Source organism: Ambystoma mexicanum, chromosome 1q, assembly GCF_040938575.1.
Source record: "Ambystoma mexicanum isolate Mex_15411 chromosome 1q, UKY_AmexF1_1, whole genome shotgun sequence".
NCBI classification, from domain to species: Eukaryota; Metazoa; Chordata; class Amphibia; order Caudata; family Ambystomatidae; genus Ambystoma; species Ambystoma mexicanum.
This window is the reverse complement of record NC_090922.1, coordinates 852,490,693-852,518,692: the sequence shown is the minus strand read 5'-3', so window position 1 is coordinate 852,518,692 and position 28,000 is coordinate 852,490,693. Positions and strand designations below refer to the sequence as shown.

Sequence of the window (28,000 nt, the reverse complement as noted above, 5' to 3'; positions counted from 1 at the left end):
CGGCCTCCTCTCCCCCAGACAGTGATGGGAAGAAGCTGGATGCCATGGGGCTGAGAATTATCACGTCGGCAGCGACTACCATCAATGCCGCCAACTCTCTCGCCATTTTAGTAAGTTGGGAGCGGTGGTTCATGATCGCTCTCATGCTGGACTTCCTTCCCGATGACAAGAGGGCGGAAGCTTTGGAAATTCTACAGGCAGGCGAGGTGGCATTGGATAGATAGAGCAACATTAAGATGAATGAGAAACATGTGAGGGGATGGGGAAGTCATGGATTGCCCCATGTGTCTAATAGGTTCAAAAGAGATTGAACGTACAGTGATAAATAGAGCGGCATAGTACAAGAAATATTAATGGCTGGGTGTTATACAATGGCCTTGCCTTGAACAATTCCAAAACAGAGCTTATAATCCTAGGCACTCCCTCCAAGCTGCGTCACCTTGACCAAGCATAGTCCTCCATTCAAATCGATGATTGATTGCTTCCCAATCTCAAGAAAATGAAGACTTTGGGAGTCACCATCGATCAAGAACTTTCAATGACGGCTCACATTAGCTGTCTTGTGTCTAACTCCTCATATTATATCAAGCTCCTGGCTCAACTCAGACCTATTCTTGAAATTTCCAGTTGTGCTACCCTGGCTAGAGCTATCATAGGAAGTTGCCTGGACTACTGTGCAATCATTCTACTGGGTGTGGGTAAGGGGGAGATCAATCGCTTGCAAGTTGTTCAGAACAACACAGTCAGGGTAGTAGCAAGTCTGTGAAAAACTGACCATGTGTCAGCGGCAAGGAGATTGCTTCACTGGCTTCCTTTAGCCAAGAGGGTTATGTTTCATACCTTGTGCATTGCGCACCCTTGCCTCTATGGAAAGGGCTCAACCTATTTGACAACTCAACTGAAATGGCTACCAGACAGATATAGCCTTAGGTCTAATAACACCAGTCTGCTGGAATTACCAAAAGCTAAACTGTCACTTGTAGAAAAGGGATGCTTCCCTTTCTCGATCTCACGCTTTTGGAATACTCTACCTCCTGATTTGAGACTGTGCTCTAGACTGGTCAGTTTCAAACGTAAATTGAAAACTGCTTTTTGAATAAACCGTACACACATTTGTGTACTCACCCCTAAGAATTATTCCGGCCTGCTTTATGTTGAGTGTTGTATGTTTGTCTCAGCACTCTCATGCCTGAGGGCTCCTTGTTCCAGCGCTTTGCAAATAAATTAAATAAATAAATAAGTAAGTTAAAGCAACTGATGTCGATGAAGTCGAGGCAACCTGCATGGCATTTTCAGGTAAGTGGAGTGGGTGAAGTGGCTATAAAGAAGGGTGATGTTTTGGAAGGCAGAAGGGAAGTGTGGGGTAGTGGTATAATGTATATGCTGGGGTTGGGTCATGTAAAGAGGGGAAAGGGACCTGATGGCAGACATTAGAAGAAAAGGAGGTGCATGACAATTCAGCAAATGGTGGAATGGGTCATTCTGTTCCATCTAACTAATATCAGTGTTATTTCAGAAAGTAATTTTGTATAAATTCAATTTTCAGGCTTCTGCTGTAAATCCAGCACAGTAAATCATGTGGTTGAAGCAGGTTCTATTTCCTTCAGCCGTGAGTGTTAACAGTGTCCAATACATACTGTTTTTTTTGTTTTTTGTTTTGTTCCTCCAGCTACATCATGTTCTGCTCCACCAGAGATTGATAATGGATCCATCCAAAGTCCAAGAAGGCAAAGCTATAATTCCGGCAATACAGTCACCTACAAATGTGATGCTGGATATGTTTTTGAAAAAGGTCAACTAATAACATGTATGGACGGCCAATGGAAAAATCCACCTGCCTGCAAAAGTATGTGGACATTTTCTTACAGTATGCATGCATATGGTTTTATAATGATGTGTATTAATTCAATGCACTGCTCTGTAAATAGCAGCCAGAGATGTCTTACATTGAGTGACCATACTTGTATAATACATTGCCCCACAAAAAGGCAGATTATAAATGCTGACACCCTGCCAGCCTGTATGAATAACACGCATTTGCAAAGCAAATAGTTTGGACCCTTATTGTTCATTGCTTTTTATATTTGTAGGAAAGAATTTGTGTTGGAACAAAAAGGCACAGTTCCAGCTCAAAGAAAATGCAAGCAGTACAGCCATTCATCACACAGCTATTATTACACAATCTGTTACTCTCTGTATGTCGAGGGTAAAAGGAGAAAGGATTGATAACGTACAACAGGGCAAGAAAGGGGGAAACTGTGAGTGTAACTGACCGAGAGACTGCCTTAAAGGCAGTCTGATTAGGATGAAGGACTATGACAAAGGAAAATGATTAGAATGAGGGAGAAGGGCCCCAAGGATGAAGGCAATTGTAGGACTAAGACATATGTCTAGGATTTAGGAGGGGGACTACAGCAGGACAATGAAGAAATATGACATTATAGGGCTATGACAAAGGAATGTAAGAATGGAATACAGGGAGAAGGATTACAGAGGAGGACAGGGAGAAGGACTTGGGAGAAGGACTGGGCCAAAGGATTAGGACAAAGGACTAGGAGGAAGGACTAGTATTAGGATACATGATTAGTAATAGGATGAATTACTTGAATAACATGGAAGGCGTAGGATGAAAAAGAAAGTAGGACTTAGAATAAGCACTTGAAGAAAGGAACAATAGGATGAAGCTGTCATATTGGGACACATGACAAGGATGAAGGAGAAGGAGTAGGGTAAAGGACCAGGACTAGGTTGAAGGATGAGATGAAGTATGAGGGGCCAAAACAAATGAGAAAGGAGATGGACTAAGACAAATGGGAATTACTAGGATGCATTACCAGGCCTGGGATGAAGGAAAAGGTCTATGATAGTATACATAAAGTCATTGGATGAGGGGAAGCACTAGAACTAAGTGCTATGATGGACAATAATAAGGATGAATGAGAGATGAGGAGAAAGGTCTATGATGACTGACTATAGCAGATAAGAAGTATGACAAAGGATATGATGAAGGACATGGTCTATGAAGAAGCACTGTGGTGAAGGAAAAGGACTATGCAGAAGTTAGGTGGAGACAAAGGAAAAGTATTATGAGAAAGGATTATGAAAACAGTATGATGAAATTGATGGACTATAACTAACGACTATGATGAATGAAAATATCTCGGATGAAGGACTACGTTGAATTTGAAGAACTATGATGAAGGATTTGGATGAAGGAGAAGGACTATGGTGAAAGACTATGAGAGAGGGCATTGATGAAGGAAACTCACTATGATGAGGGATTATGATGGAGAATGAATATAACAAAGTTCTTTGACACAGGATTGTGACAAAGGAGGAATATGATGCTCTGTGATGAATGAACATCATAGACCAGCGAACTATGATGGAAAAGGGTTAGGATGAAGGATAATGATGGAGCAGGGCCAGGGTAAAGCTATATGATGAAAGACTATGAAAAAGGATTATCACAAAGACTACGATCAAGGACTTTAACGAAGATAAGGTAAAAGAAAGCTAAGATAAAGTCAAGTGGTCTTGGATAGCGCCATTCTGCCAATAATGTTGGCCATGTGAATCTATAAAGAAAGGGAATGGGGAGTAGGATCAGTGAGATAGTGGAAAGGCTGAAATGTTTATGAGTGCAAGTCAGAAGCACCCATTACCTGTGTCCCGAATATGGCTTCTTTTTTATTACGGTGAGTAAATGTGCCCTAAGGATTGTTAGCTGTAAAGGAGAAGAACAAGAAGGAAGTACTATGAGGAAGGAGGATTATGATGAAGGAGGAGAAATATGATGATGGATTATCATGAAGGTGTATGACGAAAGAGAAAGACTAGGACATAGAACTACATCTGCATTAGGAGGATTGACGCAACCCAGAATCACATGATTTTCAACTGTATTAAGGATTTGCATATTCATTTGAACTTTTAAGAGATTTGTGTAATCCTGTTTGGCATCAAGATTTGCTTATCTATAATAGGACCTTCAGGAGGTCACTTATAATTGGCACTTTAACAACACTTCAACTAAAGTTTCTTCACCAAATTAAAAGGGTTTTGTTGCATCGGATTGTTTCACCTTCACGGTGAAAAAAGGAATGATTTCTCACTGTATATATATTCATTTCATATAAACACACATACACACGCATAGGGCATGTTCCCTCTTTTCATTGCTTTCCCTATCCATCTTTTCACTTTTTCATCATTTTACTCTCACAAGCTTAAGTGAGTGAATATCATTATGGTTCAGCATTTTGTCTTACACTTTCCTATGATGTAGGCCTGGTTTTTCCTTTTCAGATTCCCCCACTTGGCTTTCTCTCTCTCTCCATGCTTGATTGTACTTATATTCCTGAGCTCACATGACACTTCCACCAGCAAAAGGAGACAGGCTCTGTGCACATATCTCCCCTCAGCACCCTCAGCTCCTCCCCTACCATGGCAGGCAAGCAGGCAGACATCTCCACCCTTTCATTTACAACTACAGAGCTTGCCTTTTATTTTGTGTGACCTCGCACTGAGATATGACAAGCTGTGAATGTTGTCCTCTTTTATTTCCTCGCTCTCTTATTCTGAGAGTGTATAGAGCGAGACAGGCATGATATCAAGAGAGATGACAGACAGCAGAGATACATTTAAAAAAAAAAAAGCGTTATTAATGATCAGGATGGTGTAATACCTAACTAACCGTTTGTTATGGTGGGAACTTCCCTACCTATAGAAATCTAAGGAAAGTCTGTTTCCACAAGTCCAAAACAAAAAGTTTGTCTGTTCCAAAACCTATGCTTGTCCTCGCAAATACAACAAAACTAGTGGGGAAATGTTATGTTATGTTATGTTATGGCAACTTTTAAAGCGCACAGTTACCCGAAGGTATCATGGCGCTGCAGATGGAGGCAAACAGCTGACAGGTCCATCTAACTAACTGGCTTCTAAACAGGTAAGTCTTCAAAGCCCTTCTGAATGCCACATGATTAGACAAGTTTTTCAAAGCTAATGGAAGGTCGTTCCATAATTGGGCCGCGGCCACCGAGAAAGCCCAGCTTCCAATACGAGAGCGGCGGCGGCACAGCAGACCATCCAAGGCCGAATGTAATGTCCGATTGGAAAGATATCGGGTGAATTTACCCCATACATAGTCCGCCCCTAGGTTGTGCAGCACACGATGAACCAGGCAGAGTGCCTTAAACCTAATACGTTGGGCCACAGGCAACCAATGCAAGGAGCGCAAAACTGGAGAGATGTGGGCCCTATAAGGGCTTCCGTTTGCTGCACGCATGGGCAGATTTTGTAGGTGCTGCAGTCACTGGACAACGCACTTAGGTTCGACCAGATATAGCGAGTTACAATAATCCAGGTGGCTCAAAATCATGGCAGCTACCACCGGCGGCCTGAGATTCCGGGGTAGGAACAGAAGCACCTTTCTCAGTGTTTTAAGCTGGAAATGGCCAGCCTGACAGACCGCCAACACGTGTGCATCCATGGAAAGAGTGGCAGAGATCACAACTCCTAAATTCTTTACTATGACAACCGGAACAGGAAGAGGGCCCTGGGAAGAAGGCCAGAAAGAGGACACCCAGAGTGAAGGGAGGAGAACCCAACACCAACAACTCTGTCTTGTCTCCATTGAGTTTAAGCCAATTGTGGTTCATCCAGTCTCTCATGGCGGCCAGGCAACGATGAAGGAACAACGACAGCTCAGCCTACATAACATAACATAACATTGGTTCACAGAGAACCTCATCCAGCTAAAGTACCAATTCTGCCCTGAGATTTTTGTATGCTCAGGAGCTGCCTGTGGAAAAGGACTATTACAGGGTAGGTGATATACACCATATGTATATTTCTGAGGATTGTGAATCCGTTTAGTCTCACATGCTTTGCACAGACTACCATCTAATGGTTTGTGTAGAGTTTTACAAGTTGTTTATCTCGAAGACAAAGGTTGTTGACACGTTGCTGCTACAACACTGTCCCTATCCTATATGTGTCCCCATAAGGCTGCACACTTAAAAATCCTCAGATTGTTTCTTTTGCATTATTGATGTGGCTGTGGGAGGCACTTTTATGTTCAATTAACAGAGAAGCTGATTCTGAAATGTTGACTCCTTTCGGACCCTGATAATTGAAATATGGACGGAGAAGACTGTGAACCAGAACCAAAGGCCAACGCTGCCCCTGCGGTGACAGATTCAGAGCAGGACTATAGGGGATATATCTTCACAAATCTTGAGAATTACCTCCTTTCTTTTCTCTCTTTCTATCCTGCATCTTCCCCTGCTACAATACACTCATGGAGAATACACTTGTATGTACTGCTCTAACTGTAAGACCAAATTCGCAGTGAAGTACACCTATCAGGTGTGCAATAAATGCATGCTCCATGACCATGCTGAGGACAAGTTCCAGGCATGTCAATGGTTTAAGACTGAGAAACTCAAGGCTCAAAGAGAAAAGTGGTGGGCAGCTTGCAGTATTGGAATGTAGGTTTCCAACCAACCATAGACATTGAGCACTGAGAAGGTGGGTGGACTTTGTTAACTCTGGAGAAGGGTTGTTTTAGACTGTGAGGAGGCAGTATCTGACCTCCACTTCCATGGAATGAACTACAACTCATTGCTTCAAGAAGCCAGCCATTAAACATAGCACCAAAAATGGTGCTGATTAACAAAAAATGAATTTGAAACATTGCACTTATGCACCCATTGTTGATTGAAGTGGACTCACACTGTTAGGACACCATTAGATATGACCCCAACAGCTAAACGCTTAATGATAATAGCTTCTACACACACCTGTCAGTGTCATTTACATATTACGCATCTCCTCTGGACGACTTCTTTATTGAGGACAAAACAGAACATGTGCAGGAAAATGAAGAGGATGAACCCTTACAGAGGAACCCTTCAGCCTATTCCCATCACTCCTGCCCCCAGAGTAAATGTTTTCTTGCGAAACACAAAACATAACTCAGTGGAGGAGAAGCCTCAGCCAAAGACACAAAAAAGGGATTTCATTAGTCCCAATGATTTACAAGAGACCTTTAGTGAGTAGGAGTTAGAAGAAAGGAAAGAGCCTCAAGAAGAAAAATGGGATGGTCACACAGATTATCCAATAGACTCTCCAGAGTACTTGGGCTCACCAGTCTCAAACTCACCAACTGATGATCGAGGGAAGTATTATGCAATACTTAAGAGAGCAGCAGCAAAATCTGACACTGCTACTGAAGTGGGGGAAGAGGACATGGATTTCAAGGAAGACATGGAAGATATCTGGAGGCTCACTCCAAGGTCAGTGAAAAACGAATCAAACTTACAGTAGCCAAACCACCGACTAGCAGATCTATATGTGTCAGGATAAAGAAAAAACACGGACCATAACCTGAAGATGCTAACCATTTATGGGCATAGACCATGCATGAATCACTTGTGATAACCATGGCAATGAATAGGTGTGGGCTTCTGCGTCAACATCCGAAGCCCCACTACAAAAGGAAAGTTAAATGGCATATCAAGTGGCCTGCAAGATGGTGAGATGTGTGGCATATAGTCTACAAATCGCAAATTAAAAAGGCTACTTTACTTGCCTGTAAAGCCATGCAAATTAGCAGGCAGGACCTATGTCCTGCCTGCTAGAGGCAGTTTCTACAGACCACACAGGCTATACTGAGGGCAAAACCACCAAACCTTCAGTCCTTTCAATCAGGGCCTATAATTTGCTCAAGGTACATGGGGCTAAACCCCTCAAACCTACCCATACGCACAGGACGTGCAATCCCAATTCACCACCTCATACAAGTGGGTACTGGACATATTGAAGAACAGATATTGTACAATTCTCACTAACAAGCCACAAACAATACCATAAACAAGCTGAAACTACCAAAAACGTTTGAGATCTTCCACTAACGGTTTAATGGGTGTGGGAGGGGTCATAGAGACAGTTCCACCTCATGACAGGAATGCAGTTATCTGCTCAATTTACTACTTAATCCCAAAATAAAACTAACCATGAATTAAGTTCTAGACTTAATACCACCCAACATATTCCTAAAGCCACACACTTCTGCATGACCACAGCCCAGAAGGTGAACTCGTTGTTATAACAGGTGTGATGAATCAGCAATGATTCCCGGACAAATCTGGCCTGGGACCCTTCTCATCTGGCCTGGGAAAGGCAGACGCTTCCTAATCCTGACCCTGGGGTGGTGTTCTGTGAGAGTAACACATGAGGGGGGGGAAACAGATCAGGATGACTGAGAAACCATCTTATTTAACTACATTGTTAATGGCTTATTGCCAAACAGAAGAAGTAAGAAAAGCTAACTTTATTATTTTGGACTTCAAGTCCCATAATCCCAAAGGTACTGGGACAAAGAAAGGGCAGTGATATACACACTGACATCCTTGCAGGTATGTAGATGTCACAAACGATTGGTGCTCAGAACCGACAACATTAGAGCCATATTTGCATCAACAGACAAGGTGGAACTCACTCTCCAAACTGGTAGAGAATTGCCCAACAAATCTGACATTGGCACATCCACCAGAAAGTGTAGAATGCATACCAGGGATACACAACTGTCTAGTGGACACCCCGATTAGGACAGTCACCCAAGAACATGAATGGGGACTAAACATGAATGTACTCACCAGATTATTAGAATAGGTCTATTAACAAGTGTAGACTTATTTGCAACAAAGAACAACAGCAAATGCTCAAACTTCTCATCCACATACCTGCATACTGTGTCTCTAGGCAATCCTCCACGGATGAACTGGTATGGGGTAGTAGTAGTAGTACTTTATTTCAGTTTACGCCATTCACAAAATAGATTTTCAAAACAGACATAAACATGATTAAAACATGTTAAAATCAGATATTAACATTCTTTTCCTGTACTTAGTGTGCCTAAGAAAAATCTTCATAGAAAGACTAGATAAAAAAATCCTTTCCAAACATTTAAAGGAGGCAGTTATGTACTCACATAAATCAGTTACAAAGTTTACATCAACACAAGACAAAATAAAAACCATTGCCTCTGAGACAGACCTGATATTATTAGATATACAATTACATATAAAATGCCTTCTCAACCACTGCCTTCTTAAGTCTAATAATGTTGTGCAAATAAGCAAAAAATGAGGCAGACCCTCAATAGTGCCACTTCCGCAAGCGCAGCACTTTGTCTTGAATTGCCACAGCATCCGGTCCCTGAAAGTAAAACATTTAATCTTAACATTGCCAGAATGTCTTTGAGTAGGTAGCTGAATAGAACTCACCGACACATTCTCAAAGTGGGTGCCACGTGCCACCACTAAGTAGCTCAGTGAGCGTAACTTTGCCATACTATTCCCAACTTGATTAAATTCTATCTTTCTTGCTTTCATTTACAGCTGTCGCTTATTAATCGCCCCCCTCCCCTTCTCGAGTTGCTTGATATCTATACCTCATTTTCTACATAACAACAAGCATTTCTTGTACAAGGATAAATGTCACAAGCAGCATTTTTCGACAACTCTTCCATTACATTCCTAGTATTCTGGTTTTCCCCAGCGCTTGAATGTCATTTTCTAAAATATTGCAAAAATGTATTTCAAATGGATTGTCCTCCCACGTATTCCTCATCTATGATATTCATATCTTGCCAGCTTCGCTGTTTCAGAAAAAACAATTCCCGGCAGAGGGTGCTGTGCACGATGTCGTGGCGTTGATGTCCCTCAACTGTCTCCGTAGCGTATCAACGTCACCAGTAGTAGAAGTAGCTTGTGCCGCGGCCATTGGATTCAGTTCCATTTTGCCGATAGCTTTGCATCGAGTTAACGGCGCATTTCATGTTTTCCTCAAGGAAAATGTCATCTTATTCAACCCCTTCTACACCTAAGACGGGGTTTAAAAAGTGTTAAAACTGCGATTCTAAAATGTTGATAAGAGACCCTCACCGTGTCTGCCTTTGGTGTTTGGGTTCGGACCAACGGACCAACGACTCTGGCTCCTGTCAGTCTATGACGGAAAAAGCTCTTCATGAACGAAAAGGTAAATTGGTGGCGTGGCAGGAAGCTTCGAAGGCCTCTTCGAAGAAATATAAAAAGTCTGGTGAGTTTAAAGACTCTACTTGGCATAAGAACTCGAAGAGATCTCCTTCTAGAAGTAGACAATCTTCCTCTTCTTCTTCCAAGAAGGTGAAGAGGAGACATAGATCTCCCTCTTCGTCATCGGACACCTCAACTGAGGTTATACGATGCCTGACTAAGCCAGATTCCCCTAGCAAGTGGAATGATTTTAGAGTGCACACAATGCAAATCTTTGAGAATGCGGCCCGACCCCTTCAAAGAAGCCTTGCAAGATCCAGACCCCGGTCGCCTGGACATCCTGGGCCAGGGTCCCCGAAAACACCCTGTACTTCCTTTTCATAAGGCCCTTCAAAGAAGAGTGGTATCTAATTGGGAGATTCCTGAATCTGGCTCAGCTGTCAATAGAAACTTTGCCAGAAAGTATAGGCCATCAAGCTGTGACCCTGATTATCTTAGCAAACATCCTACACCTGAGAGTTTGGTGGTCCAGGCTGCGACTTCCACCAAACAATCAGCCTATGCCTCTATTACCCCAGATGGAGATGATAAAAAAGTGGACGCTTGGGCTCGCAAGGTGTTCACCTCGGCCAGTATGGCCCTAAAGTTCACCAATGTAACCTGTAACCTGGCCAGGTTCACCCATACCCTGTGGGACTGTGTTAAGATGGTGGCTGAACATATTCCAGAAGGTGATGAAAGGGATGGCTTTCTGAATATAGTAAAATATGGCAGGGAGGCGATGGGACAATGTCTCCAATCAGGAGTGGATACTGCTTACAGCATCAGCAGATCCATGGCTGCAAGCACAGTACTGTGCAGATTTGCGTGGTTGAGGAAGTCGTGGTTTGCACTGGATGTGCAGGCCAGACTACTCAACATGCCTTTCGATGTGCAGGCCAGACTACTCAACATGCCTTTCGACGGCTTGAGGTTGTTCGGCAGTAAGGCTGATGAAAGCTTGGAAAAACGGCAGACCTCCAAAGCGGCGCCTAAGTCCCTTAGCGCATCTATTCGACAACCTTAACAACCTTATTCAGGCTCATCTTCCTGGAGAGATCGTTCTTTTCCTTACTATTCCTCATTTAGTAGAGGAAGAGGACAAAGAAAATTCCCTCGTGGTGGACGATGAAGAGGTGCTAAATCAGGCTCAGCTGCAGCATCTTTACCCTCAGCCGCTCCTGCAGCCGCCTCCAAGTCACTCTGAGACCTTGATGTACAAGACCCCGGTGGGAGGCAGAATCTCTCAGCATCTGAACGAATGGCGGGGCATAACTTCAGATGCTTGTGCACTGAAAGCAGTAGCTCAAGGTTACTGCCTTCCCTTCCTAAAAAGACCTCAGGATCATCCACCGGGAACCAACTCTGTCAAAATTCCAGATCCACTCCTTGTGCAAGAAATGTTAACCCTACTAGAGAAAGGTGCAATAGAACAAGTACCTGTAGCGGAGAGGAACAAGGGTTGGTATTCCCCTCATTTTCTGATTGCCAAGAAGGACAAGAGATCTTCAGCCTTTGGGGAACCCCTCAAGTGGATCTGTTCGCGAACAGTGACAACCGGAAGTGCGAGCAGTACTGCTCAAGGGAATTTCCCCCAAGAGGAGCTCTAAGAGACGCATTAGTAGTGGACTCAGAATTTCCACTCCTGTATGCGTTCCTCCAGTCCCCATGATTCCTCACGTAATCAGGAGGTTGAGAAAGTTTGGGAAAACCATGATCCTAATTGCTCCGGATTGGGCCAGGAGGATGTGGTACCCGGACCTTCTGGACCTCCAATAGGTCTTCCACAAAGAAAGGATCTGTGTGAGAGGAGCTGCAGCGACATTGCTGGAAAATTGGTGTTGCCACTTTAAATCAGGAGTACTGCCTTTAAAATCTGAACTCGAGCGCGGTGCGCTACGCAGAGTCAGTTGCTTAGTCTCAGTCTGCCTCAGTTGTTACTGTGAGTTCTATGTGAGAGGAGCTGCAGCGACATTGCTGCAAAATTGGTGTTGTCACTTTAAATCAGGAGGACTGCCTTTAAAATCTGAACTCTTACACGTAGCCAGGTGCTGAGTCTCCGTCTGCCTCAGTCAGCCACGTTCCGAAGCAGGATGCTGGATTCCAACGGCGGCCCTGTTACCCAGCAAAACACGCCGCAACACCGCCGTATGCTGAATCCCTGGACTGCCTATAAAGTGTTCCCAGCAGTTTTTGGGAAAGAAGCCAAGGTAAGCAAACAATTATCTGCACCGTTGGTGGTTCCACTCCCCATGTAATGGACCTCGGGTCAGATACTATTGAAGTGGCTATTCCGGCACTCGTAGTGACGTCAGCATCGGAAAGTTTGTCTCCCCGTTTCTTGGTAAGTGGAAGCGAGAATGAGGAGGCTTGCGCCGGCGCTGGGGGTCTCTCTTCTCTCTCTTCAGTCAAAGTAAGCACCTGGTTGACTTTGTTAGATCTTGAACCTGCACCTCCATCTACTGTTGGTTTGGCAATCCAAGATAGTGCTGAAATATCAGATGTCTATTTCTGACCATTTGACGTCAGACTTTGAGCTAATGGAAATTCGGAACCATGGCGGAGTCGCTCACGAAAGCCAAACAACAAATGCTACTTAAAATACCTTAACGTCGTAAAATGACAAACCTATCTCGCAAAGTTCTGCAAATGTGGCAAAGCCCGCTAGCGAGCTGTCTTGTAATCCAGCAAAACGCATGTGTGATCTTATGGCTGAAGAAGGCATTGTAAATCCTGAATGAGCTGAAAAAGTAGACAACGTCTCATTGCAGACCGCATATCAAATAGAAAATGATGCCACTGAGAACGCTGAGCTACGGAACTCTTACATTCAGAAAATGAACATAAGTAAGACGACCATTAGCGAAATACCCACAGAATCAATCCTAAACATTACGCGAACTGACAAGACTCAAGAACATGTGGCCGCTGGTAATTATCCATTAAGAGGTGAATGAATCCGTGTTCGGATATAGCAGCTTGCGAAGCACGCTTGACGGAGCGACTATTGGCAGACTTTTTGGTAGTGAAACAAAAGTTAAGTGCAAGTTTCCTGTCATCCTCTGTAAATGCAGAACGAAATAAAAATATGCAATGTGCTGATTTTAGAGTGTCTGATGTAAGCAGCGACGATGGTGATAGAAATGACATTTCCGGGCAAAAAAGTAAGCCAGCGGTAAAAAGAACGCCTACCAATCCAAAGAAAGGTACCCCAAATGATCAAATGACAACGAAGAAGACGGGAATGGGTAACCTGTCTCCTTTCAATGGACTGGATGCCGCAAGATACAATGTTAGTACTCCATGCTCAAACTCCAAAAATGTGCAAACAGATGGAAACAAATCAAAACAACCGAATGAACTAACATCAATTCCTAGCACAGAAATAACAAATGTTCCTTCTGGTGGACCTGACTAAACAACGCACGCTGGATCAAAGTCCAGCCTTTCTCCAGCAGCCTCGATACAAATACATAATAATTTATTGGCAGCTTCATCGTTTGCCCTGATTCCATTCGTAAAACTATACGAATCGCTTAAAGAGGCAATATGCGATCAGCCCGCTCGGCTAACAAACATTACCAGGAAAATGAAAAAAAATCTATGCCTTTAATGACTTCCTACAAAAACAGATGAAAAGAGAAGCTGAAATAACTACACGCTGGCAGGAGCGGCTTAGCGATCTTGCTGCCAGACATCATTGCCAGAATGATACCTTATCTGATGGCTTGCTCGAAGCCGTAAAATGGATGCGGCATAATCTTAGAACTTTGCCCAAATACGAAACATGCTCCCATGATGAGAAAACATTGAATGATGTGCCTAAAATGGTGGCAAATTTAATGGAGTCAACTCAAGAGGAAAGTAATGAGCCTGGTAGGGCGCAACCTCAAAAGGGAGATGCTTCAATCCCTATCTTGAAACCTCAAATAAAAGAAAGTAAAATCTCAACTGCAAACTTGACAACAGCTGTCCAAAAAACAGCCTCCCAAAATGACGACGTCATGATTGAAAAAAGGAATGAACTGGGAAACCACGATAAAGAGAGACTGGCACAAATGATTCCCAAGACGGCGTCTTTGCCTGGCTTAAAAAACAGTGAAAAGTCAAACTGCAGCAGGACCGATTTAGAACGTGCTATCAGTTCACATGCTTCGTTTGGCATATTCACAGGGGCTGCGAAATCAGTGGTGAGAAACGAGAAGGTTTCGGTCATAGAATCTGCCAATGAAACTGTGGCTAATGATCCTAACACCCAAAAAAGGACGAAAACAAATAGACAAAAGCAAAGACGACCAATTGCAAAGAATTTGATCAAGAACCTGTCGACTCCCCCTAAAACAGGGTTGTTTGAACGTATAGGAGCCAAATACGGCTGCAAATAAAGAACCAATAGACAGACGTCAACCAGCTTTAAATAAACCAGCCAATAAAAGGAGGAGAATATCATCTGATGACGATAGTGTACATTCTCAAGAACCGTCAATTAATCTGTGTGACTTGTCCACATACTCTATCAACGGCAAAGACTTGGGCGAAAGTATGCTGAACATCGAAGACGCCCAACAACTGGATGACCCCCAAACACCGACTATACGTCCGCTGAGTCGAGAGATTAACTGTAATAAAAAAAAAATCGACATGACATGGCTACTCAAGACACTGGAACCACAGCCACCAAAGACCAGTTGCCATCATCGGTTTCATTCAAATAAAAACACTGATTTGAAAAGCTGGAAATTGAGGCTTCAAAATATTCAAGTAGATGAGAATGAAGTCAATTTAAATCGCATGAACGTGATGAAATTATTCAAATGTGTTCCTTCACTGAGGACTATTCATTCAGAAGATATTAAGATCGTACAATATCTCACTGAAAAAAGTTCCGACCAAGTGTTGCTTCATATTGTTTCGGCTGCAGTACGCAACAAGATTTTGAAAACAACTGAAGAACTCCTTGCCTTTTGGCTTTGATGTGTCTTTGGAACCAGATTCAATGAGCTCTAAGGGAGGTGTGCAAAATTCAAGGTATGTGGAAGAGATCACAACAATACAAAAATGTGCAGATTTGAGAACATCTTTGATGTGTTTGCAAGTTATGGTTAGAAAAGGGGACCTGCAGGTCAAAAAACAAAATGGACCGTTTACAACCCACGGGAAAAGACAAAATCATCAATAGCCATGATTGGATGTGCATACTTGTTTGTGTGTACTATTATCATGGAATACACAAGGTTTTGTGCACCTATTCAATGACTTTGGAGTGTCTCTGGAAAACGTATTTGCGATTTGTTTACAAGAAACCTGGCTACGTGATGCACCAACCAGGGATGGCTTCAGTATTCTTATGAACCCCGCTGAGAAAAATATAAAGGGTCACCCATATGCAGGCTTATTAACCATGATAAAAATAAACAACTGGTGTCAGTTTTGGAGTCGCTAAATCCAAATCCCTTTGTACAAGTCACAATTATCCAGTCCAAAGAACCGGAGATACCAAAACAAATTCATCTTCTGATACTAAATGGCTACTGGAATCCGGCAAATATCAGTACTAAGAAATGTGTGAATTCAGTTATTAAACTCCTGGATGATGCCATACTTTCATACAACAACTTGTCAGTAATTTGCTGTGGTGATCTGAACGGCACATGGTTTGAATATGACATAGGATGTCAAACAAATATGCGCGTTCCAGATAATGCTGTAGTGATTAGAGCCAAGATCTGGCTATCTGCCTTGAAAAGCAGAAATTGCACCATGCTAAATGGAAATGGAAAGGGTTACCAGTCACCGAAATCTACTTGGCCTCGTGCTCGGAGTCAGAAAATACTGGACTTCATCTAGGCATCACGAAATGTGGCTGAAAAAGTTGTCGACCTACAAGTGCTTCCTATGGAAAACAGCGATCATGATCTTTTGCGCCTCTGCTGGTCTATGGAATGGGCGTCTTTCTCCCAAAGTTACGAAGATATAGTCAGCATAAATGCTGGGGGAAATAGACTACGAATCAACAGACCACAAATACAAAAAGTATGTTATAATCTTTTTAACATGGATCAACTGTAGGCAGTGGACTATGCGCCCTTGTTGACAGACTTCATTGTGAATTCAGTGTCATCAATGATCACCAGGAGCTCTCATAAGCACTTGTTCAGCCATGCACTTCAAAGTGCCAAGAAAGCACTGAGGAAAGATCTGAGAAATTGCCCAACGACGAAGCAAAAATTGCAGTGAAACATAGACGACAACTCTATCGAAACTGGGTTAAATCCCATGCAATGATCGTAGAACAAGAGCGTGCCGAAGTAATGATGGAGTTGTTGGTGAAAAAAAAATTCACAGGATATCTGGCCGATCTTGAATGCAGGACATACAAAGTGCATCCCCACCATTTCAAACAAAATTGCAGGTGTGGTTTGGGAGAGACACTTTGCTGCTGTATATAAGAAGCCCACAATTGAGTCTCTAACAAAGACTAATGAAAACATCTTTCTGTGGGATGTGAAAATTGCGCTCGAGGACATTGAATGGGCAATCTCGAAATTGAAAAACTCACGTGCTGCTGGACCCGATCTAATTTAGAATACGATGCTGAAAAAGCACAAAACTCAATGGCCAAAATTCATCGAAGCTCTGATCAGCAGATTATCAATGACAAAGCAGATTCCCGAATCATGGCTGAAAGCGGTGGTAATGCGGATATACAAGAAGCGCAGTCGGGACGATCCCGTCAACTATCGCCTGATCGCCCTTCTTGATACCATTGGAAAAATCTTTGGATCATTCTTGCGGAAAAAACTTGCAACCTGGGCTCTTCACGGGAAGATTGTAGACATACGCCAAACCGGCTTCACAAAGGGAGTGGCAGTCGAAGTAAATCTATTGATTTTGAATATACTAAAGTTAGAGGCTCTAAAGGTGAAAATAAATTTGTGTTTATTGATATGAAACAAGCCTTTGACAGCATCAATCGTGGAAAGTTATGCTAAAATTGTCTCATTGGAATTGTCCCGCAGCCTTGTTGGATCCAGTAAAAGCACTACAAATGAACACCTCTGTACAAGTTAGGGTGAACAAACAGGGAGACTTGTCGGACAAGATAAAAACTGAGAGGGGCGTAAAGCAAGGCTGCCCTCTAGCTGCAGAGCTGTTTAAATTATTTATATCAGACCTTCCAGTACATCTTGATCAAGTCCAGTGTTTTCCACCAAAGATAAACAATGACCCGATAAGATGCATCACCTATGCGGATGATTTGGTCCTGATGGATTGCACTCCGATAGGTCTGCAGTGTCTGTTAAACAAACTGTACGAATATCTGCGAGACAATGAGCTTGAAATAAACACTGCAAAAACAAAAATCATGACTGTTGGTCCTCCTGGTGGTAAGAAAGATAAATCATTTTGATGGTCAATTGCCGGTGAAGCATTACGTTTGGTGACTTCATTAAGGTACCTAGGAATTATGTACAATACTTCATTATGTGAACACCCATGGAATCAAGAACTAATAAATCGGATGACGAAGTTTGGTCTGCAAGGTGCCAAAATATACATAGATTATGGAAAATTCATGATAACTCCAGTAGTGACCTTTTACTTGCAAAAATTTGTTCCAGTGATTGTATTTGGTTCTGAAGCAGAATGGAATATCCAACAGATCAACTGGCAAAGTCTCGAAGGTCGCTTTTGGCGCAGAGTACTAAAATTGCCACAATATATCTCAATGACGGCAGTGCGACACAAACTGGCCTTTAATTCACTGCATAGTACTGTAATGTGGAAATCATTGGCTGCCATGCGAAAAATGTTTTTGTGTCCACCAAGCCCTTCTTACCAGATATTTGCAAACGGAAATAAGGGTATGCAAACTGGGTTATTAAAAAATTGGACAAGTCGCTTAGAGGAAATTCTGATAGCAGCCAACATAAAGAAATCTGACTTGCTGAATTGCCCCCAATTAGCAAAGAAGAAATTTGAGACATGGTGCTGGATAACAAATCTTGAGAAACGGGCAAAGCTTCATTCCACTCTGCGATTGGGGGCAGAGGACAATAAGCTAAATGTACTAGCGAGATATTTGAAACAGTGCCCATCACAATACCATTGTGACCAATTCTTAAGACGGAGATTGAATGCTCTAAAAACAAAAGAGATGATGTGGCAAAGACGCGAGAAAGACGTGAAAGACAACAAATGTTGCTTCTGTGGCTCTGCTATAGAATCGTTAAAGCATCTAATAATCACATATACTGAAACCACCAACCAGTGAACTTTACATCTTGGAATATTTGCACCGTTAAATGAAGATATGCAATCTTGGTGGCCACATGCTATCTTAGGCAATAACATCAAACTCTCATGTGCGATAGTTGACTACATGGACATGATTCTGGGGAAGGAATATTAAGTAGTCCAATAAAATACAGGATAACATTGTTAAATATGTGTAGTTAAAGTGAAACAATAGTAGGAGTATTATGGAGTAATTTTTTCAATTTAATCTTGATGAAGTTTAATGTAAGTACAAGTACGGAAAATCAGAAATGTTTTTGATTGTAGACAAGGAGATAGGCATCACTTTGGTTCGAATAGGAAAGAAATGGAAAAAGAACAAGGCTAGACGTGAAGTTAGTGAGAACTGTGAATTCATGTTCTTTGATTGGTGCTGGTTGCATGCGACATTGTCAGTCTTGTTTCATTTTATATCATATTTGCAATAGGTTAAATGAAATATGGAAAGATGACTGTAACAAAAGTTTATTCTTTTAAACTGAAGGTTGCAATAATAACAAAAAAAGAAAAAAGAGAGGATCTTCTCTCACAAGAGAAGGGTCGAGTTCTCCACCCAGAGGTCAAATCACTCAACCTTCATGCATGGTTTCTGAGAGGTTGAGATATAAGGATTAAGACCTCCCGGACGACGTAATGGAGATTTTGCTTTCGGCCAGAAGGCCAGCAATCAAATCCTTCTGCCGGTGTTGTTGGAATAAATTCAGTAACTGGTGCAAGGACAAGAATGTGGATCATTTTCAATGTGGCACTCCTATGGTGCGGTCTTTTCTGTTACATCTGGCCAATCTGGGGCTCCAGATTGGAACAATAAAAGGATACCTGGCAGCGCTTTCCATCTTTAAGCGCTCCTCGGAAGAGGTTTCCTATTGCAAGATTCCATTAATTGTACAATTTTTGAAATGGCTCACTAATGTGTACCCTCCAGTACCTTTTCAGGTCCCTGCTTGGGATTTGAATCTTGTGTTAACATTTCTTAACATGTATCCCTTTTGAGCCTTTACATTCCTGTCCATTAAGGCTTTTAACGCTGAAAACTGCCCTCCTTGTGGATTTAAAATCAGCCCGCAGGATTAATGAGTTGCAGGCTCTCTCATGCAAACCTCTGTATACTACCTTTCATAAGTACTTAGAGTTAAACCTTCTTTCTTGCCGAAAGTAGTTTCTGACTTTCACTTGTCTCAAAAAATAACACTCCCAACTTTCTACCCTCCTCCTCCTCCTAGGATAGGCTACATAGACTAGACCCAAAAAGGGCTCTTAGTTTTTATGTAACGAGGATGTCAAAATTACTCCAGGATGGCCAACTTTTTGTAGGTTATACCAGTCATAAACTGGGATTAGCAGCGACAAAACAAAATATATCCCGCTGGATTACTTTGGCTATTGGGGAGTGTTACAGGTTTGCTGGAAAGGACCCTCCGGAAAGGTTTCGTGCTCATTCCACTAGGGGTATGGCAACTTCTGCGACTCTTCAGAGGGGAGTCCCAGTAGTTGACATCTGCTCAGCTGCAACATGGGCATCAATCCATGCTTTTGTTAAGCATTACTGCTTAGACTCCTCTTCTTCCCATGAGGGCCTATTTGCAAAGGCTGTACTTAATTCCATCAATGACAAGGCTAAATAGTACTCCCACCTCCTAAATTATCACTGCTCTGGGAGTCTATCATAGATGAGGAATACGTGGGAGGACACAATCCATTCGAAGAACAAGTTACTTACTAACTGGTAACATTCTTTCGAATGGATGTTCCTCCCGCGTATTCCTCATCGCCCCTCCCATCCTACCCCACTGTACAATTTACGTGATTTACACTTTACGTTCACGAAGAGCTTACAGTCTGGGGCACGCCTGAATGGTTCATCGATTTATACGAAAAAACAGAACTGAAGCCAAGGGTGCGGCACAAGCTACTTATACTACTGGTGGGGTCGATACGCTACGGAGACCATTGAGGGACATCGACGCCACGACGCCACAACATCGTGCACAGCGCCCTCTGCTGGGAAAACGGCGAAGCTGGCGAGATAAGAATATCATAGATGAGGAATACTTGGGAGGAACATCCAGTCGAAAGAACGTTACCAGTTGGTAAGTAACTTGTTCATTCGGCCCATACCCCAATACTAGAGTCTCCCACTTCAAAGCTTAGGGCTAGACCTAGAACACTCAGACCCAACAGCTTCTTCAGGTAATTGTGCATAAATAGCACCCTTAATTAGCAATATGAGTCAGCTACATTTACTCTGCCATTGTTTATAGAGCAGATAGCTTTTTCGTTTATTGGTGCCAAAAGCCACTGTTTTATTTAGATTGAAACTTAACCCATTGGCTTTAAAATATGAAGCGGCATATTTCAGCTATGACGTAGACCCTTTAGTGTCAAATCAATTCAAATGGCATGATCTACATATAAAAGGGTGCAGTACTTAACTCAGTTCAGTAGTGGGAGTGTTAACCCAGTCTGCAACGAGCCCGGCATAAAATCTGAAAGAAAAAATTATAAAAAGCAACAGGGCGAAAGGAAAACCCTGGCAAATGCCTTTATTAGTAGCAAACTCCTTCATAGCCTCACGCCTGTATTGGCCAATGACCGAGGCCCATGTATTAGAATGAAGACAGATAATTTTCTGCAAAAGAGAAGTAAGCACACCATATCCACAGGAGAGAACGATCCAGGGCATTGAAGGCCTTTGCGAAGTCTAAAAAGCCTCTGTGGGACTACACCTCCTCTTATCCACACAGATTTGTCTATAATAGTTGTGAGGACAAATACATGATCAACTGTCATGTGGCCTTTTCTAAATCATGCTTGGTATGAGGGTAGCATATTATTTTCCATTTGCCACAGCTCAAGATTTAGATTTTAGAGGCTTTGTCCAATAGCGATATCGGAAAATAACAATGGGGATCTGCACGTGAGCCCTTCTTAAAAATGGGTTTAATAAAGCTCTTGTCCCATGAAGACGGATGAAGCAAAGAGGAGTTTCTACCATTGAATAGTTTCCACAAAATTGGGACCACCACCCTGGGAACCACTTATACATTTCTGCCCTGGCACCATCCGGCCTCAGAGCTTTCCCCGGCTTGGAAAGATTAATGGCACTGCGGACCTCCTGGATTGAAAATATAACACTTGTATTGAGGCCACAGGAACTCCAAACAGAAAAAGGGGGTGATCTATCAGAGCTAAACAAAGCAGCCCCATAGTGCAACACCCACTCGGATGGCAATATTGGCCTAACAATATACTGTGGGCCATCAAGAAAGCCACATGCAACAAGATCTCTAAAACATTTGACCTTCTTGTCCCTTATTGTCTCTTCCAGCCTCTCACACTGCTGATCAATAAAGGACTTCTTCTTTGCCTTCAAGAGTTTTTATAGTATTGCTTAAGGATATGCAAGTGGCCTGCTATCATAGATTTATGCTTAATAGCACACCACAAGTTACATTTGATTCTATGGCATCATTACGCACTATTGGCTGACGTCCAGGAAGTTAAATATGGGACCCGCACACAATTCGGCAGTACAGGCTGTTAATTCATCATATGCCGTTATAATATCACCCGGGTCCTCTGCAAGAGCCTGAACAAAAATGTTTTTCCTTTCCGTCTCTAAAACCCCTTAGCACGTTTGATAATTTGTCCCTGGACAGCTTCATCACTGATGTCACTAAAAATGCTTCCTCAGTTATCAGAAGAAATTGGGTGGAATGTATCCAATCCGAATTCCAGACAAGGGTTATTGGATTGTGGTCACTTTCAGGCCATTCTTTTACCTTAAAGTACCACCCTCTGGAAGCAGTAACAATCCACCAGGCAGTAATCAGTCATGGACGCTCTGGCGCCTGAGCTATAAGTAGATTTCAGTGGATCATTGCCAAAACACCTCCCATTTACTTCTACTAGGGCGGTAAAGTGCAAAAAAAGAATTAAGTAAAGTCCCCTGCATGTCCCAGCTAGACATATACCGGTTTCTCTTTCGAATGCCACAGGCCTCTTCCAAAGTCTGCCTATCAGAGTCACTTTCTGTTGGGCCCCGCAATTTGGCATTAAAGTCTCCCATAATACTTATGCTTTAATCACTAGCAGTTGTAAGCAAATCTGCTAACCACCCATTTGATGCTAGGCTCATTTTTAATCCTCTTTTGGATGTAGATAAATATTGGCAATTAAAGCTTGTATGTCACCTTGCTCCTGGGGGAAGTAAGAAATACTAAGGCTTGATCAGATGGGCTGGAAATCAGAACTGGTTTCCAGTTAACAGTCCTACGTACTAAGGTCACCATGCCCTTACGTGGCCTACTAGGCCCATCCTGAGAAGCCACACATGTAGTTACCGAATACTCAGGAAACAGGTTGGTAAATTGGGAATCATCCGTAAGCCAGGTTTCTTGCAGGCATATTATGTCATCGTTTTTTTAACTAGTTTATCCAGTCTGGATCGTCCATCTTGCTGCCCACACCAGCAACATTCCAACTTAACAATTTCACTAAGGTAGTAGTGAAACTAGACACGTCGTTTTCCTCACCTTTGCTTTTGCATCTAAAAACATTGTTTCTGCCCAGGATGACTGACATAGTACAGATTACATCAGATTCAGCTATTCTAAAGCGGCTTTATAGGAGTCCCTTGGTGAGCGTAAGCATAGACCTTCTCATGCGCTTCTTTTGAAATGTTAAAATTTGCAGGGGGTAACCAGGCTAATCTTAGTTGTAACTCTTATCTAGTCAGGTCAATGATTAGGCCATTAAGGTCTACAATTATTACAGAAAACAATTTTAGATTATCAGGCTCAGGAACATTACAACCCTTGCAATACATACAATCGGAAAGAATACTAACGTATGGAAATAATTTTAAAGACACGTCATTAACTCCCAAAACATCAGACAAGTCTATGACTAGAGTTCTTTCATAGGAGTTCTTATTCCTATGTGTAAAACCCTTGAAGCACAACATTAGTTAGTTTTCCTTCCATCCAACCAAGGGATTTTCCCCTGTGGCAGTTCCTCTTACATCATATTTGCTTGTAAGGGCCCCACCACATTTGCAAAATGGTTGACTATAGCATTTGGAAATCTCAGAATAGATAGAAAAGCGCTCTTACTCTGCAAGACTCCCACATTAGTAGGGGGAATTACTACTTTGCAGTTGGGAGGCGTTATGGATTTACCAATAGAGGCATCTCGTGCTGCATATGCCAAGTGACAGCACAAGGAATTCTGATGGAATGTACCAGTGGTTAAGGCTTTCATGGAAGGAATGATCTGCTTGTCGTAAATCCGGCACAAGGCTGCAATATGGATACAGTGCTATATAGGTTAATGGGCCTCCCATATGAGCCAATCTTTAAGACCACCCTTTTACTCACTTACAACATGGTTTTGTGGTAGCGGTCACATCTATTTGAAACGTCAGTGAAATTTGGAGACTTACAGTTGATGATCCCTCGGTGGCTCCTCAAGACAACAAAATGGTTAACATAACTCATCCTGATGTCTCATTAAAATATATCGAAGTTCCATTTCAACCAATGCATTGAACTTCTGACGTTCTTCTCTTATCCTCTTACACCACAGGGACATCACTAGATGTTCGTAGAACTGTCATGTTTTACGTGAACAAAACCTGTGCAAATACCTTTGAGTCTTTTACCACAGGGCACGAGGGCAACCTGGTATCAAAGGCTACTACTTGCACGTTAAATTGCACGTTGTAAACAAGAATATTACAAACACTTACCCTTCACTCCAAAGGCACACTACACTGGAGCCTTATTAGCTTTCATTGCACATTTTCAGCTAGTAGTCATATGCAAAACGTATTTTGGTGTTCAGTTCATACCTATTGAAAACACTACAGTATAGACACATGAACAAGAGCAAATTTACACAAGGGTCAAGTGATTTTTAAACATGTATTTACTACTCTTCCTTTAGCTCACCCACCGCCTACTTCAGATACTTCTTGCTAATCTTTACAAAGCATGTGAATCTAAACAGATCACAAGCCTCAGAAGCCATTTGTTACTTGCCACTAACAGTCTTCTGTATCATGTATCTCTTTAGAGCCACATGTACCTATCCAACCTCCTGACATGGGAGCTACAGAACACTAGCTCTACTTTCTATACATTCTGCTACCACGTGCGTTTTTTTTTTAGAAAAGGAATCATCTGAGGATTTTGTCTCATTATGGGTGTACACATAAGGGTAGTGTACAGCACTGCCCATGTTGATGCCCTTTCACCTTCGAAAAAACAACTTGTAATACTCTGCACCAACCACTGCATGGTGGCCTGTGCACAGCATGTGACCCTAAAGAGATGCCTAAAGGTCCAAGTTCAGCCACACTCTGGAATCTGGAGGGTCCCAACTATCAAAAAATATGTAATCCTTTACTGCACGCTGAAACAAACCATGGACACAACAAAACATTTCACACTCACAAGGTCTTCTTCACAGTTGCAGTTATATATATGTGTGTGCGTGCTGGTATGTAAAGGAAGGCAGAAAAAAGTGGAAAAAGAGAGCATTGCAAAAAAGGGCAGTTTGCATTTTTGACATATAACCCATTATTTATGCATGTGTTGTTGATGTTGATTTAACTGCTGCCACCTGCAGTATAAGATTTCTTTGTGGCATACAAATATGTTAGCTTCAAAACCTTTTGAAGTAAAACATTTCCAATATTCATGCTGGGGGACTTTAACCTTCTCAAACCTTCCACAGACACACGCTTTCAACTTAATTCCCTCCTATGTGACCAATCATTCTACTTCCTCCCAGACCAGCCTACCCACTCTAGTACAAACATTATTGACTTTGTCTTTTTCTCTAATTTGCCACCCTCCTTTAATCTCTTCATTGACTCTTTTCCCTCTGATTGCTCCACTGTTCTCTTTAACATCTTAGCCCCTCCATTGTCTACTCCTCCTTTCCCCTCTTCAATTACAAAGATGAAATTAGAGCAGGGATTGATTATGCGAGGACCTTTATCCTGCCTCTCTCCCATATTCATGCATCGTCCATTGATTGCTGCTATTCTGAATTTCTCTATACACCTATTCACTTATGGCTCCCTTTAACCAACACTATCACTACCCTTCATGCACAATCGCACATTCCTGTCCCTGTCCTCTGGTCTGGATCACCTCTGAGATCCAGACCCCCACCTTACTCCTAACCCATAAAGGTCACCTTGTTGCTCTCACCCCTGCACTGAACTCTGCAAAATTATCCTACTTTCAAACTTAATCTCCTCTCTTCGTAAAACATGTCTCTAAGCTCCTAGCTTTGCTCAGACCCCATGCCTCAAAAACCAATAATAATTTCCGATTCTTCCCTACGCATGACTTTCCTCACTACATTTCCTCTAAAATCTCTAACAATCATAAGACTCTCACAACACTACTCATTCCCGCCCCATCCTTCTTCTGTCCACCACCTCTTCCCCCTACTCCTTCCACTCTCAAATACTTCTCCCCTACCTATCCAACTAGATTAGCATCTATTATTTGCGGCACAAGCCTCATCTTGTATTGATATGTTTGCTCCTCAATAGTCTCAATCACCTGCCCTTATTTATTTGCTCTCTTTTTTTCAAACTTTATTGGCATTTTAGTTAAAACAACGCAGTGAAGCATTCCCCTATAACCAACACAATTAAGCCGTCCCACTACCCTTTCCCTCCTCCCATGCAGCAAAGTTTGTCTCCACAAAGTTCAAACAAAGGATAGCACCTCACTTTCAACCAGGTATCTCATGATTACGCTTGTCTGTGAATCGGTACAGCCTCCCACCGAAGTCAACATCCTTCCCCAATTCCCCAGAAAGGTGCTCAGGACACAGCAGTCTCCCCTCGCGGTGAGCATTCCCCCCACCCTCGCCTCTCAGCCCGTTCCTCTCCCCCACAAATCTCACCGCCCATACTTCTCAAAAAAAGGCAACCATAGGCCTTTGATGCCGGACCTGGACTCCTCTAGGAGATTTTTGGGTTTTTCAACAGTTGGGCCAGGCAACATCTTGCCAAGACCATCATGATCTGAAACATATGCCCCCGGTTCCGGCTCCTCTTCTGTACCTACTGCAAAAAGGAGAAGCCATGGTGAGAGTTAGCTCTGAATCCCATCGACCCCTTTTATCCAGAACAGGACCTCCCTCCAGTATGCCTGTACCCTTGAGCAACCCCACCACATATGAATATAGTCCCCTTTTTCCCTGTGGTACTTCCAGCAGTGTGTTCGTATCCCTCCCTCATTCGAGCAATCACCGTTGGGGGGTAGTGCCATCTATGTAGTAGCTTATCATATCATATCCTCAATGTCCCAGCCCAAATCCTGTCTCCATTTGATTCTTGATGGAAGGGCGTCCCTCGGGATCACCAGAAGGATCCTCCTGTACAATCCGGCTATCAGCCCTCTGGATCCCCTCTGTGTGATCACATTTTTTCAAAGCTCGTCAGTTCCATCCTTAGAGGGAAAAATCTATCATCCCTCAGACAGAAATCCCTTCAATTTCAACAAACGGAAGGGTTACAATTTACAAAGTCCCAGGGCCTCCTCCAGTCTACTCAAGGAGATAAAGGTGTGCCCTTCTCACATTTGTCCCGCCCTGCTCAGCCCAGCCTCATACCAGGGCTGGAATTCCAATGGCTCCTCGATCCCATCATTGAGTGGGGGAGCCCAAATGCAGCTCAGAGGCGATGGCTACATTGTGAGCCACCTATTGGCTCTCCCTCGTTCCATATGGACCGCAAGACCTCCAGGATCAGGTGATGTAGGACTCTCTTCAGGATATGGGCTCTAGGGACCCCCAACCATTCATCAATTGTGACAGTGGCTAGTACCGCGTTGTACATTGCCACCCATTGTTTCCCTGAAAGTGGATCAAAGTGATCCACTAGGACCTGGAGCTGGGTTGCCCTATAATACGTCACTAGGTCAGGGAATCCCACCCCCCCCTCCTCCTTCGGCAGGATCAGCGTCCTGTAGGCGACCCTGTGTCTGGCCCCCACCCAGAGAAACCTCACCTTTGAGAAAAACGACGCAGGTATTGCTATGGGCAGCATCTGAAATTAGAACAAAACTTTGGGGAGAACCACCATCTTTATGCAGTTCAAGCGCACCATCCAAGACAGCCCCGAGCTCGACCACCTCTCCATGTCTCGTTTCATGGTGGACCAAAAGGAGAGGACATTTCTAGGGAAAAGATCTTCAAAGCTCAGTGTCACTTGGACCCCAAGGTATCGGAAGGCATCATCCTGCACCCTAAATGTAAGCCCCGTAATGTATTCCTTCTCCCTATCCGACAGTCTCCCTACCGTGTATGCCACTGACTTTCCCAGATTAATTTTGAACCCCGATAACGTCCCATAATGCTCCAAACTCTCCAGCAGAGGGGGTACCAAGTGGGGCGGTCTAGTGATGTAGAGCAGGGCGTCATCCACAAAAAGACTAATCTTACAGTCAACCCCACCAACCGTGACACCGCTAATCCCCTTGTTGTCCCTGACGGCCGCCACCCATGGCTCCATAATCAAAACATAAATCAGCGGGGAGAGTGGGCACCTTTGGCGCGTGCCCCGCTGTAATGAGAAAGCCAGTGATTCAATCCAG

At 43.0% G+C, this 28,000-nt stretch overlaps 1 protein-coding gene across 4 annotated transcripts in view; it reads left to right on the top strand.

Annotated features, from left to right (window-relative positions):
• The window catches only part of LOC138538055 (complement factor H-like), a 981,558-nt gene that overhangs the window by 699,609 nt on the left and 253,949 nt on the right, over positions 1-28,000 (top strand). For all 4 annotated transcript variants that reach the window (XM_069641504.1, XM_069641501.1, XM_069641502.1 and 1 more), the window contains exon 16: positions 1,670-1,846. In XM_069641504.1, coding sequence (XP_069497605.1) covers positions 1,670-1,846 — 177 coding nt within the window. The remainder of the gene's footprint in view (positions 1-1,669; positions 1,847-28,000) is intronic.